Source organism: Drosophila erecta, unplaced genomic scaffold, assembly GCF_003286155.1.
Source record: "Drosophila erecta strain 14021-0224.00,06,07 unplaced genomic scaffold, DereRS2 tig00000092-arrow-pilon, whole genome shotgun sequence".
In the NCBI taxonomy this organism is placed as follows: Eukaryota; Metazoa; Arthropoda; class Insecta; order Diptera; family Drosophilidae; genus Drosophila; species Drosophila erecta.
Window position 1 is genome coordinate 16,613,067 of NW_020825207.1, and position 12,226 is coordinate 16,625,292.

General features: G+C 42.6%; 7 protein-coding genes across 7 annotated transcripts in view; 6 read left to right on the plus strand and 1 right to left on the minus strand.

Annotated features, from left to right (window-relative positions):
* Nucleotides 1-3,483: 3,483 nt before the first annotated feature.
* LOC6549275 lies at nucleotides 3,484-4,049 on the plus strand. Its single transcript, XM_001974381.3, has one exon. The coding sequence runs from the start codon at nucleotides 3,641-3,643 to the stop codon at nucleotides 3,857-3,859; it is 219 nt and encodes a 72-aa protein (XP_001974417.1). The 5' UTR covers nucleotides 3,484-3,640; the 3' UTR covers nucleotides 3,860-4,049.
* Nucleotides 4,050-4,227: 178 nt separating this feature from the next.
* Nucleotides 4,228-4,625, plus strand: LOC26526640. The gene is made up of 2 exons (XM_026980352.1): nucleotides 4,228-4,263; nucleotides 4,315-4,625. The coding sequence occupies exon 2, from the start codon at nucleotides 4,342-4,344 to the stop codon at nucleotides 4,489-4,491; it is 150 nt and encodes a 49-aa protein (XP_026836153.1). The 5' UTR covers nucleotides 4,228-4,263; nucleotides 4,315-4,341; the 3' UTR covers nucleotides 4,492-4,625.
* Nucleotides 4,626-4,689: 64 nt separating this feature from the next.
* On the plus strand, nucleotides 4,690-5,795 carry LOC6549274. The gene has a single exon (XM_026980351.1). It carries the CDS (start codon nucleotides 4,769-4,771, stop codon nucleotides 5,111-5,113), a length of 345 nt encoding a protein of 114 aa, XP_026836152.1. The 5' UTR covers nucleotides 4,690-4,768; the 3' UTR covers nucleotides 5,114-5,795.
* LOC26526946 lies at nucleotides 4,717-5,795 on the plus strand. Its single transcript, XM_015157399.2, has one exon. The coding sequence runs from the start codon at nucleotides 5,203-5,205 to the stop codon at nucleotides 5,599-5,601; it is 399 nt and encodes a 132-aa protein (XP_015012885.1). The 5' UTR covers nucleotides 4,717-5,202; the 3' UTR covers nucleotides 5,602-5,795.
* On the plus strand, nucleotides 5,725-6,489 carry LOC6549196 (male-specific sperm protein Mst84Db). The gene is made up of 2 exons (XM_001974379.3): nucleotides 5,725-5,877; nucleotides 5,997-6,489. Exon 2 carries the CDS (start codon nucleotides 6,076-6,078, stop codon nucleotides 6,250-6,252), a length of 177 nt encoding a protein of 58 aa, XP_001974415.1. The 5' UTR covers nucleotides 5,725-5,877; nucleotides 5,997-6,075; the 3' UTR covers nucleotides 6,253-6,489.
* A 320-nt stretch (nucleotides 6,490-6,809) lies between these two features.
* LOC6549195 (putative protein TPRXL) lies at nucleotides 6,810-8,273 on the minus strand. The gene is made up of 5 exons (XM_026980592.1): nucleotides 8,233-8,273; nucleotides 8,063-8,181; nucleotides 7,883-8,002; nucleotides 7,745-7,816; nucleotides 6,810-7,673 (listed from the first exon to the last, which is right to left on the minus strand). The coding sequence occupies exons 2-5, from the start codon at nucleotides 8,174-8,176 to the stop codon at nucleotides 7,290-7,292; spliced, it is 690 nt and encodes a 229-aa protein (XP_026836393.1). The 5' UTR covers nucleotides 8,177-8,181; nucleotides 8,233-8,273; the 3' UTR covers nucleotides 6,810-7,289.
* A 2,962-nt stretch (nucleotides 8,274-11,235) lies between these two features.
* The window catches only part of LOC6549193 (toll-like receptor Tollo), a 49,234-nt gene continuing 48,243 nt past the window's right edge, over nucleotides 11,236-12,226 (plus strand). Inside the window, exon 1 of the mRNA XM_026980699.1 lies at nucleotides 11,236-11,926. The gene's annotated coding sequence lies outside the window, so the exon portion shown is untranslated. The remainder of the gene's footprint in view (nucleotides 11,927-12,226) is intronic.

Genomic DNA, 12,226 nt, shown 5'->3' on the forward strand with positions numbered 1-12,226 from the left:
CTCAAGTCGACACTGAAAGCTCAGCTTTTCTTTCAATTAAAGGTCTTTTAGGAAAGCTAAATGAGGTAGTACAACATTTTTGACAACAACATGAAAATGAACAGTAATTGTTTATAGAAATATAGTTCTCCCTAAAAGCGATATTATTTGCTTCGCAAATCATGGACAAAATGTTAAATGGAGTAGATGTTTTTCAGTGTAGCCTTGTTGGCTCGAAGTTGTGCGCCTCCTTCAGCCGCTTCTTCAGCTGGCTAAGATTGTGGTCGACACGCAATTGCGGCAATTCGAAGTTGGATGCGCTCCGCGGGGCCAGCGAACCGAGGCAAAAGCCAAGCTAAACGCTTAGAAGCCCCTCTCCACCACTTGCTCCTCCTTGCTGCCCCAGGAACACACATCCGCTGCAGTTTCTTGCGGCAGCGACAACTGGCAACCTGCCACTTGTGACTGGCAAGCAGCAACTTTTCAGCACTGAGACAACTAGTGCTGCCCAACTGGTGAATTGGTTTTAAAGAACTTGATTCATTTGCTCATTCCTCAAATACTGCTTCAAAAAGATAGTTTTGCCTGAATCAATAGGTTTTAATCAGTAGAAGTTTTAAGTATTTGAGACTCACCTCATTTTTGCAGTGTGCCAACCGGCAAATTCAACTGGCTGCATCGACTGAAACCGAAGCCGGTTTCGGGTGTGTTAACTTTCTATGCCCGGTAGCGCTGATTGCCAAGACAACGACAGCCCAATTCATTCAGCGGTCTCGCCTTTCAGCGGCAGCTGCTCCAAGTTCTTTGGGCCACTTCCCCCCTTGTTACCGCCTTTGTGCTCTTGGCCAGTGGCTTTGCATGGCCAGAATCTGGAGTCTCCGCAGGCCATTCCAGTTCGATTTATCACGGGCAAAGTTATGATCGCTTAAGTGGCGTCGTTTAGGGTTCTTGTTTTAGCCTCGCAGTTTCTCCTCATAAATTCTTCCCATGACAACACTAATTGCAACTTGCTTGAAGTAATAATATGCTGGGAATAATTTCAGCTGCTTAATAATTGGACAATAAGTACAATTGGCTTTCTCAGATCTAGATTTCTTATCCATGAATAATTTGCCTGATTAACATTGGAGAACTCATGGGCAAGCCAGTAAAGGAATTCCTTTATATCAGTGACTGCACTAAAAGTATAAAATAATGTTCCAACATTCATTTCCTGATAGCAAATGGTATCTAAGCAAATGTAAATGACGTGCTTAGACAAATACGTAAACCGAACCTAATATGATAAACATTTAAACTCCATTTGGGAACCGCAAACTATAAATTCATTAATTGTTCTTCAGTTCACACTTGCCGCGACCATCGAAAACATATCAGTGGGCAATCGTATTTGACAGTCCATAATTGCTGGCAAATTAGAATTATTTATTCAACAAACCCATTTCTGATTGCCATCCGTGCAGAGTTTGTAATTCATAATCGATGTTTGGTATGCCCCGCACACAAAACCGAAATAAAACCACAAAATAATAGACACTACTGTGTATGTGCAGTCTGAAGAGATCGTTTCCATGTTTTGGCTGCGACGGAAGTGAGACCCCATCGCATGGAAGCCCAAAATTTATACACAGACCGCGCAACTCTTTCAAAAAGAGGCCATAAATATTGTTCATTTGTAAATAAATGGCTTACAAAAAAGACGAAAACTGCGCGTAGTGAAAATCGAAAAACTCGCAGAGCATATAAAACATGGTTCATGTTCATTTCCAGCACTTGGGTTTCTATTTCCAAGCCAAACATTGGATGGTGTTCCATGTCGCTGGGTGGGTGCTCACTTTTTATTGCAGTATCATCTTCCGGTCACTTTGTCAGGCCTCCAATACATTTCTCAAACAGTTGCGACGGGACAAGTGGCCCCACGCGTGTTCCTACTTGGGCTCGAACTTGAGTTATTAAAACCAGAAGCGGAGTCCAAGAAGCAATAGAACTACGTCCGACAAACGGAAGTTGGATAGACAATGCCATCAAGGGGCTACACTGAGAGTTAAGTGTTGCTAAGGCAATTTCTCAAACTAACTAAAGATATTATAAACTTCTATATAGTTCCTAAGCTGGCATATCAATTATAGAAAGAACATTTAACTTTAAGGTGATAGTTGATAGGGAGGTGGTTCCTCTGCTCAAGCCAAGAGATCTCACTTCCCCACTCACTTCATCGCTTATCCATCGTCATCGCCACTTAAAAGCAGTTCGCGCGACTGCTTTTAGTTCAGTGGCACTGGAGGCACCGCCGCCCAAGGGAGACCTGGTTGGACGGAGTGACCGGTCCCGAAACCACCAAGCGGACCGTCCCCCAGCACCCACTCACCACCCACTGCCCCACCCACACACGCACTCGTTGCACCACGTTGCGCTTTGAATATAAATTACACAAATAGTGCACACGACTTTGATGGCTGCAGCCGGCGACATTGAACGCCGCTACGCTGCACAGTGGGGCGAAAGCGAAGTAATCCCCTACACTCGCCTTCAGAAATTCGAGGTTTTAAGTGCTTTCACTCCCTTTGAAACAAAAGATTTTTGATGTACCAACCATTTTGTAAAAATGTTTGACCCTTTTTACTGTGTTCGTGCTATGCGTGTAAGACTGTTCTATTTTCCGAGCTGAAAACACGCCTATTATCCTAACATAGTTTTGGCCAACACACTGGCCAGAGACCACTGTGCAGATGAGCCGCCAGGAGCGCTGGTCATGTCACCATGGCCCTTTGATGCTAATGACTCTGCCATCGCCTCAAAAACCGGGGGATAAGCGTCGATGGGGCGCACAGCGCTCCAAACTTAGCGGGCAATCAAAAACCGTGCTGCAGCAAATTGGCATGCGTGATGTAGATGGATGGAGATGCAGCCAGCTGAAGACCAGGGGAAATGGCGATGGATGGAGTTGCTGGGCGGGGCGGGGGCGGAGATGTGTGGGACAAGTGATTTCCGCATCGCTTTCTGGATCGGATCGCAGCGAGCGGCTGCGTTGATTGATTGATTAATTGACAAAGGAATTGCCGTTAGTTTTCCATTTGCATTTGCATATCTAATTTATGAACGTCCAAGTCTTGTCCGGCCGTATGTAGTTCATTGTGTTAGCTATGCAAATGTTGTACTTCCGCTGCGAGCGTCTGCCCAAAGCAGCTTAATTATTCATTAATTTCAACTTAAATTCCATATTTGTGCCTGCAGCCATTGCTGGCCCAGTTTCGATGGCCTGCAGTTGCAGTTGTCTTTCCGCAGGCTTTTGTCACCATAAAACTGAAGTGTTGCCCGATTATGAAATAATTATAAGCGTTCTGCACGCACTAAGCGGTGATTTTGGGGCCGATTGGGCTCAGACTCGGATTACGAGTTACAGAGTTCAATGTGGGAGCTATTGGCATCGTTGTTATTACGAATTTAACTAGCTTTGTTCGGGGATTTGCGCAACTCGGGCATCTAGTTAGCCGTTCCATTGTGTTCCAATACCCATAGAAATGAGAACATTTATGAGCCGCACTCGGCTCGAAAACTGCACCCAGTTAGCATCTATGTAAATTCACAAAATCTATAAAGTAGGACCCAATTTGCCACTGCCATCTGCCCCGACCTTGGTTCTCAGTGGAGGTGCTGCAGCATGCCTTGCATATTTAATCCCGGCTACATTGGACCCGATCCGCCCTGCTGTGACCCGGATTGCTTGGAGGAGGGCCACTGCACGGTTCCGGAGTGCGGAGTTTGCCCGGAGTCCCAACTACCCCGGTGCAATCCTGCCCCACAGTCCAACAAGGACACGGCGGGGCAACCACTGGAGCAGAAGGCCCAAAAAAAAGAGAAGACCCAAGGACAGCAATAGGGGGGCAGAGGCAGAACTGCAATGAACTTCCAAACTCCAGGGACATCTCCTTCCTCCGATTGCGCTCATTACCTCCTGCAAAATAAACCGACATATATCTATCATTTTGGAAATTAACAATGGCCGCCTCAACATATCTAAAATATCTATAAATCTAACTTAATTCAGCAAAAATAAAAAAATAGAACCAAAAAGAGTGGCCAGCTTTGTTCTGATATTCATTCGCATCTACCTAAAATAAAATGAAATAGTTTGAATCAGCACTCTTGATTTAAATGTCAATAAAATAACACAGAAACATACTCGTACACGTCTGACCATTTCCTTATTCAAAATTCAAACAACAAACGTGTTGTTCTGGTCAAACATTTGCTCAAATTTCCCATATTTCTCTTGCATTTCTGGTGAGTTGTTGAAAGAGCAGGAAAATGTAGGAAACATATTTTGAAAATAAGCTTGCAGACATCTTTCGAGTGCTCAAAATGGTTTACCTAAGTCGTCCTTGGACTCCCGCCATTAACCCTTTCTACATTGGCCCCTTTCCGAGATGCGCAGTTTGTCCGTGCAACTTCGACATTTATAAAGGATACACACCCGGTGGCTGGCACAGTCGCTGCTATAGCAGCTATTGACATGGATGCGGGAAAATCAAGAATACGTCCGGGAACCAATCTGAGTGAACTTCGACACGGCACACCAAATCACCTCTCATGCAGCAGATATGTACAAAAATAATAAAATAGACTTACCATCAAAGTGTGGGAAATTGCGGGGGAAATAACAGCTACTCCAATCGAAATGGCTTAGATTTCAAATAGTAAGGCCCGGGGTTTTCATTTTATCGACTCGCATCACAATTTGTGTGAAAATAGTTTTCCACTTTCAAAATTCGAGTGTCTGGGCTTGGTCATGCCATCGTCTGTGGATCACGTGGTACACCACGTACTGGCCCCAATGGCAATCAACGTCCTCGATTGCGTGGTGCCAGTTATCCGCCAATTGGTGATCATCATGCATCAGGCATTTCTGGTTGATCACCAGGAGTCGGAGCCCGTGATCGATGTGTCTGGCATGATTCAGCCCGTCCGTAAAATACTCTTGATTGTGAACGATCCAACGCCGGAGCACCATGTCCACCAGGAGCCGGTGGTCAATACGGATGACATCAACGTCCTAATAAATGAAATTTCGCGCAGCATCCAAAATCTGGCCCGTTCGACCTACGATACCATCTCGGCGATGGCTGGAGAGTAGCCCCAGAGTTAGTTGTCATCGTGGACGACCCGAAAATCCGACATCGACCCTCCTGATCCCCCAGAAGATCCTGCTCCTTCGCCCAAGACATGGAAATGGTTCACACGGCCATCGGGGTTGCGGGCATATTGGCCATGTTCATGGTGGTGACCCGTTCGGTAACTCAAGTAGGTGGCCTGGTGTTGAACCAAGCCCGTGATCCGATTGCTGACCTTGTGACCCGCGGTGGTCCAGTGGCGGATCAGCTGTCCGCCGTCGAGGGGGAAACTCCTCTAGTGGAGGGCGATCGCATGGATGGCGCCTGCTCCGTGGTACACAGTATTGGAGGCAAGGCGTGCGCCTTGGTGGGGCCATTCCTTCCAAAGTTTGCCACTGAACGGAATTCCGAGGGTTCCTCGAAGGATGACGAAAAAGATAAAATGGACTCGGAGCAGCCAGTAGTAAAATCTGAAGCTCCGCCTCCGGCAGAACTCTCGGAAGAGGAGTAGGATCTAGTCAGCGATGATGTCGAATGGAAGGCTACCTGAATGTAAAAGAAAAATTTTAAGTATTCTCTAGTTGGCCTTGGACATAAACATCACCTTTTTTGTCGGCTTTGTGTGATTCGAAATGAGAAGAGCTCATTCATTTTGAACAGCTTGGACTGAACACAGCTCTTTCGTAAAATAGAACACAAAACAAATAATATGAAAAATTGAACAAAAATTCTAAATTCATAGCCAAGGACTAACTCAACGTATTTCTTCAGCAAACAAAAATCCCAGGTACATTCGAGTTTCTTAAAGTTGAATAGAAAAGAACTACAATTTATACAATTTGTAGAAAATTGTTTTGTTCCTTGACTGTTCTGTTAATATCAATAATCCGTTTCAAATGGTTTCAGCTGTACCATTTGAGCCTGCAGATCCGCAGATTCTGGAAGAGATTCGCGAGTGCCCTTGTCCAAATCCAAAACTTTCAAGATGGTTCTGATGCTTTGCTGCAGCTTCGATCCCTTCTACGTGGGTCCCTGCCCACCCGGCTGCCTGGCTCCTTTGATGGGAGGAACTCCCTACTGCGGATGTGGTCCCTGTGGAGGTTGCTGCAGTCCTTGCTGTGGTCCTTGTGGTGGCTGCAGCTCGTGTCCCTGCGGCTGGTGAAGCGCTCACTGGACAAAGAAGCAGAGATAATGGTCTCTCACCGCTATCATAGGCATTACTAAGGCAGCAAGCGGTAATGAGCTTCTTCGGAGATCAAGCTACTGTCAGACTGCTGGAGGGATATGTTGCTGTTCGAAATCCTCTTTGCCTTGGCTGGGGCTGAAACACCCAAGCTCTCGTATACATACACAATTTTTATTATGGCTGTTCAGTAATAAAATGAATTAAAATACAAAATTAACCGCATTGTTCCCGCTCAAACCCGAATATATCCAACCAGGCAGGATGGATGGACGACCTGCCTCCAGCTACTCGGTGTTGAGGCTGCATGTTGTCTTAGGTAAGGGTCTAGAACAGCTGTTTGGGCTTCAGGATTACTGCGCAGTCGCGGTTCGAACTCGCACAGAAACATAGAATGTGGAGCATTGTGTCAGGTCAAAGGTTGTTGGGGTAGGGGAGGAACGCTCCCTTTGCTATTCAGTCTTTGAATGAAACTGAAACTGAATCTCCATGCCTTCTGATGCCATGTTGTGTTTTGGTTAAGCGCGATTTACAGCGCCGTGTCTAAGGTGGTGAATCCAGTTCCTCTAAATTCATGTGTGTGCGGTGTGTGAGCTGGCCATTTCACTCTCATTTCGACAACGCATGCTTTGTTTTTCTCGCGGAATTTATTGCGGTAGGTCGGAATTTTCATTGCTTTGCCCTGGTCCACCCCACTCCATTTCTCTGGGTTTCCTTACGAGTATGAGTGTGTCCTTGTGCCATGTTTTATGGGCAAAGTTGTCCGCCTTCTTGTATTCGAGTTTTAGCTTTCGATTGCATTGTATGCCTGGAGGATGCTGCCTTCTATAAGTTTTCTTTTTGTTATAATAGTGCATTGGGGTTTTCATGTGTCTATCAGGTGATTATAGTTTTAGCAAATTCGAAAGTATTACGATTCTCAAAAGTACGTGCCACACGTTAAAACGTGTTAAGCCCGAAATTCTTAGAACCGTATTATGGAATAAAACGAAGTATGCATTCTGCCACACCACGTCTTACAAGAAGATTCGATGAAATTCAGGTTCAACTCCGCACAATGGGCACATCCTCCCATTGGCGATAGCTCGCTCAATGCATTTTTTGCAGAAGACGTGGCCACAATTAGTGGACACTGGTTCCCTCTCTCGGACGTCCTCCAGGCACACAGGGCAGTTGTAGGCCTCCCCGGCATCGGATCTGGTCCGTTTGCTCGGAGGAAGACTCCCGCCAGAATCAGAACCCTGCTCATTCGGCGCTGGTACATATTGCCTACGTCTGCCCATTGAAGTCGGGGGTTCGTCCGAGCTCGGGCTGGAGCTATTGCTGGACGAAGAAGAGGTGTCACTGGAACTCAAGCTGGACGTCTCAGAGTCGCTGGAATAGCCCATTGTAGACAGCTCCTGTACAATGAAGTCCTATTAAAACCCACGGATTCTGTATCGAGTTGGCGACAACAGGCAGAAGAACTTACGCGGAATACGCTGCTATCGAGGGAACTGGAGCTGCTTGAACTGTCCGAGTCGGACTCGTCTGAGGACGGCCCCTATTCAATCAAGTTGTATATATGTAACTCTGGCATTCTGGCACGAGCTGGCCAACAAGAACTTACAGTGGATTCGCTTTCTGTGCTATAACTGTCCGGGAATAAGGAGACGGCCCTGGTGCCGCGGGTTCGCTCCAATACCCTAGAATTATTCGAGGTGTGGAAACTCTCCATTGAAAGTTCCACCTGTCCAATAAAGTCTTTAGCCAATGGATCCGGATTTGAACTGGGGGCGCATGAACTTACCAAAGAACTCGTGCGAGTGCTGGAACTTGAGCGGACCCTGAATATGGGTATGGCAATCATCCTTGGGAACTGCTCTGATTCACTAGAATAGTCTGATTCGCTAAAATCCTCCATCGCACCTGTTTCTGAAGTGTGAATATTACCAATGAGAATTCAGTATTGCAACTTACGAATACGTTTCTACAAAATCACTTTGACCCCGTTTGCCTGATTTTTTTTTTTCACTAGTTGGACAGAAAGCTGTCAGAACACGTGTCAAAAATCTTAAAAGTCCAGTACCAGTATTTTATTTCCCTACGGTCACACTGCCTTAAAAAGTACTGCTTTGCAACACAAAAAACATTGTCTGTTTCCCAATATTTCCAATTTTGATATTTGCTAAGGGATAGCCCTTGAAAAGGTTTTTTTTTGTACAACAGAATTATTCGAGGTAATTGAAAATTTACATTATGCCTTTAGTATAAGGACATGTCCTGCCGCGATAACGTACTAATCTTAAATGGCTTCATTACGTCTTAACCTTAAATATACAGATCATATTTCGTATATTCTCAATAAGGCTTGGGGAGTATGGATCACCTGTTTGGAGTCCACAATACTTCACTGGAATGCAAACCTCCATATATAGTCCCGAATTGGTTAGTCGGCTACAATACTCTTTTCCAAGTAGATTCACTAGAAATTACGTACCCCTAATTTTAAATCATGACTCCTACAGAATAATAAGATGCGTAACGGGTTTGCACTATGCAGCCACTTTTTTGGTGGCGGCAGTAATTGCTCTCTTCCCGCTCGCATAAAAATCTAAAAATAGAATTCACTTGCTTGTGTGAGTGAAAACAGTAAACAAAAAAGTTGTGCTAGACGACGATTTTCGGTCCGAAATCAATTTCGATCTAAGAAACGAATTTGATTAATGTTTTGGTCAATTTCGTTATAATATAAGCTAAATATTATTTAAAAATGGATGCCGTGACTATTATTTATTTTTAAGAAGTTGTTTTAATATTCTTTAGTTAAAATCGCCGCTCGAATTAGCTACCGTTTACATATAAATATTTTTATTATTAATTATCTGTAATATATGTATTTTGTGGTACCCAGGGAACACCACGGGGAGTTCTGTTTATCAGCTGTCACAGTCCACTTGCAATGCTTAAAAAGTAAAACATTTATAATTTTCTTTAAAATATGTATCAATTTAATGCACATAACAGTCATTGTTTGAGTGAAACCATAATGAGAAATCGCTACTTTCATTTGTGCACCGAATGCATTGCTCTACAATACATTGTTTTATACACCGTTGTTTTTTATTATTTTTAAAAATATTTTCAAAGACTTTAATGTGAGTATGTATGTATGCATGTATGTATATATGTATGTATGTATGTATGTATGTATGTATGTATGTATGTATGTATGTAGTGTATGTGTTACTTGCACAAAGTAGTAAAAATGGTCTTAATTAAAGCCTGAAGAATGTTTAACTGACTGTCGGAACTCATAGTTATTGCAGCTTTTAATATTTGCTTAGGAAAAATATTTTCTTGTAGCCCTATAATTCCCAACTAGTTCTAGTGCGGACTGTAAGGCATGTAAGTCATTTAGAGTCGCAAAATAGTCCACGTAATCTCTCTTACGGTCGAGCAGTGAGTGTAGTGTATATGTAGTGTATGTACCGGAGTATGTATGTATGTATGAACCGGAGGATGTATGTATGTATGTACCGGAGGAAGTATGTATGTATGTACCGGAGTTTGTATGTATGTATGTATGTATGTATGTATGTATGTATGTATGTATGTATGTATGTATGTATGTATGTATGTATGTATGTATGTATGTATGTATGTATGTATGTATGTATGTATGTATGTATGTATGTATGTATGTATGTATGTATGTATGTATGTATGTATGTATGTATGTATGTATGTGTGTATGTATGCATGCATGCATGCATGTATGTATGTATGTATGCATGCATGCATGCATGTATGTATGTAAGTATGTAGTGTATGTGTTACTTCCACAAAGTAGTAAAAATTGTCTTAATTAAAGCCTGAAGAATGTTTAACTTACTGTCGGAACACAAAATTATTGCCGCTTTTAATATTTGTTTAGGAAACATATTTTCTTGTAGCCCTATAATTCAAATTGTCATCCGTCTTGAAAAAATAACCGGGCAAATGTTATTCATACAAGTGTTTGAAATGTTATAATATTTATTTTAAAATATTTATTCATAAAAAATATTTAAAATACAATATAAAATTATTGTAAATAAATTGATTACCCTACACTGAAAGGGATATATATTTTTATGTTTATTCGTATACAAAGTGCTACTAAATTTCCTGGAGCCAGCACTAGAACCAGGCCGAAAAAATCGTGTGCAAAAAAATCGTATGGCGTTACGCATCTTATTATTCTAGTGTCTTTGGTATTATGTTCTGATTATAATAGACTTTATCCCATTATCTCTAGTTCTGACACTCTGCCGCGCTTAACGCGATTATTTCTAATATATTTAATTCAAAATTAGATCTTACTTATTTTTATATATTTTCCTCGATTCTTGGTGTATATCTATATCGGGGCTATTTTTTCGACTATCAGATACCCTTTACTCAGCTGAGTGTCCCAGCAGTTGAGTCCCAACCCTATAACTCTCATGATTCGAGGGATCTAGAATCCGTGGTATACTCTTTAATTCTACTATTAACTAAAAAGTTTAAATTTAAAATACATTTCTTAATTAATTACTATATTTCAAAAGTGCAGGTATAAAATTTAGTTTAACATATTTAATTCTGCTTCATCTTTATTGGTGCATATAAATGGCTTTTTCCTTGCCTGTTTTAAAAAGATATTGATGGTATCTCATATAACATTTAGTCCCTGCTTCTATTGGCTAATCTTGATTTGTAATATTTTGTTTTACGTTAAATTTGATGGTATCCTATATGGTATCCATAAGGTAAAATTGGCTAAAGAAAAAAACAGCACCCTGCAAAAATGAAATTCAATGATCGAAAGTCCGGATCCAACAACATAGAATTCCCGAAGCCAGCAACGAACTTGCAACATGTTGCAAGTGCCGCTCGGATGCTCTCGAGCCGTTGGAAGCTCGAGCCGCGTTCTCGACTTCCGATTTAACTTTCAGCGCGCTTTCGACCGACTTCAGTGTACGTTTGGCTAGCGCAGAGTGCGGTTTGCAGTTCGATTCGGCTTAATCCGCCCAGTGCTTTTAGCGTAGTTCATCCGTAGGATTGCTCTGCCGCAGATCTGGCAGATAAGACTTGGCAACACATGAGGAGCCAATCCTGGACGCCCTAGCCCTAATTACATTTTCGGGCGACTTATTCGGCAGCCCGAGAGTTGCGAAAGTCGTAATGACGGTGCCATTCATCTGGCATTTGTCTTGATTCCCGTTCGCCGATCGCATTGCCGTGCTAAAGTCTGTAATAATTGTTATTTGGTCAGTGCGGGTTGCCAAAGAGTAAAACAGAAGCCGGAAAAGTAGACAGAAAGTACGGTTCATTTGCTAAATACACGGGACCATTTGAATTTCCCGACTCAATTGAGGAGTGTGTGTGGGCACTGTGTGTTGGTGCGGGTGCGCTCAGTGAGTGAGATGTGTGGCAAGTTTCAGTTATTGGCAGCCAGCAACTGATTTGAATATTCACTCGCACACTCATACACGAAAGGATCTGCGCTGCCAAAATACTAGACCAGATTGTGGCTCCTGTGTCGCCAGTGTACCAGTGTGTGTGCAGCATGGTTTATAGGTCCTGCAGCAGGCGTGATGTAAAGTGACAATTTCTGGTAATTTTCGATTTACATGCCGATGTGCATTGGGTAAGTTTGACGAAGGATCCATGGATTTTATTTACTTTGTTTGTATGGCATTACCTGGAATTAATTTTATGCGTAATTTATTGCTACGAATAAGAGGAGAAAGAGGTCAAACTTGAATCAGTTCCTTCCATAAAAATAACTTTATGGCGTAACACTTAATAATAAATTGGAAAATGTAATTGTTGGGTAAAATGAAACTACGTTGAGGTGGATTCATTTTATTTAACTTTAAACTTTCAAGTGTCAGGTTACGATGCTACCGAGGGATAGCATGATTTATTTGCTCATAATGAATAAAAT

Coding starts and splice junctions, on each gene's coding strand:
- LOC6549275 (XM_001974381.3), top strand. CDS start 3,641: ATGCCTTGCATATTTAATCCCGGCTACATTGGACCCGATCCGCCCTGC.
- LOC26526640 (XM_026980352.1), top strand. CDS start 4,342: ATGGTTTACCTAAGTCGTCCTTGGACTCCCGCCATTAACCCTTTCTAC.
- LOC6549274 (XM_026980351.1), top strand. CDS start 4,769: ATGCCATCGTCTGTGGATCACGTGGTACACCACGTACTGGCCCCAATG.
- LOC26526946 (XM_015157399.2), top strand. CDS start 5,203: ATGGAAATGGTTCACACGGCCATCGGGGTTGCGGGCATATTGGCCATG.
- LOC6549196 (XM_001974379.3), top strand. CDS start 6,076: ATGGTTCTGATGCTTTGCTGCAGCTTCGATCCCTTCTACGTGGGTCCC.
- LOC6549195 (XM_026980592.1), bottom strand. CDS start 8,176: ATGGAGGATTTTAGCGAATCAGACTATTCTAGTGAATCAGAGCAGTTC. Junction 8,003..8,062: donor GCACTCGCACGAGTTCTTTG/GTAAGTTCATGC, acceptor TTTATTGGACAG/GTGGAACTTTCAATGGAGAG. Junction 7,674..7,744: donor TCGATAGCAGCGTATTCCGC/GTAAGTTCTTCT, acceptor TTCATTGTACAG/GAGCTGTCTACAATGGGCTA.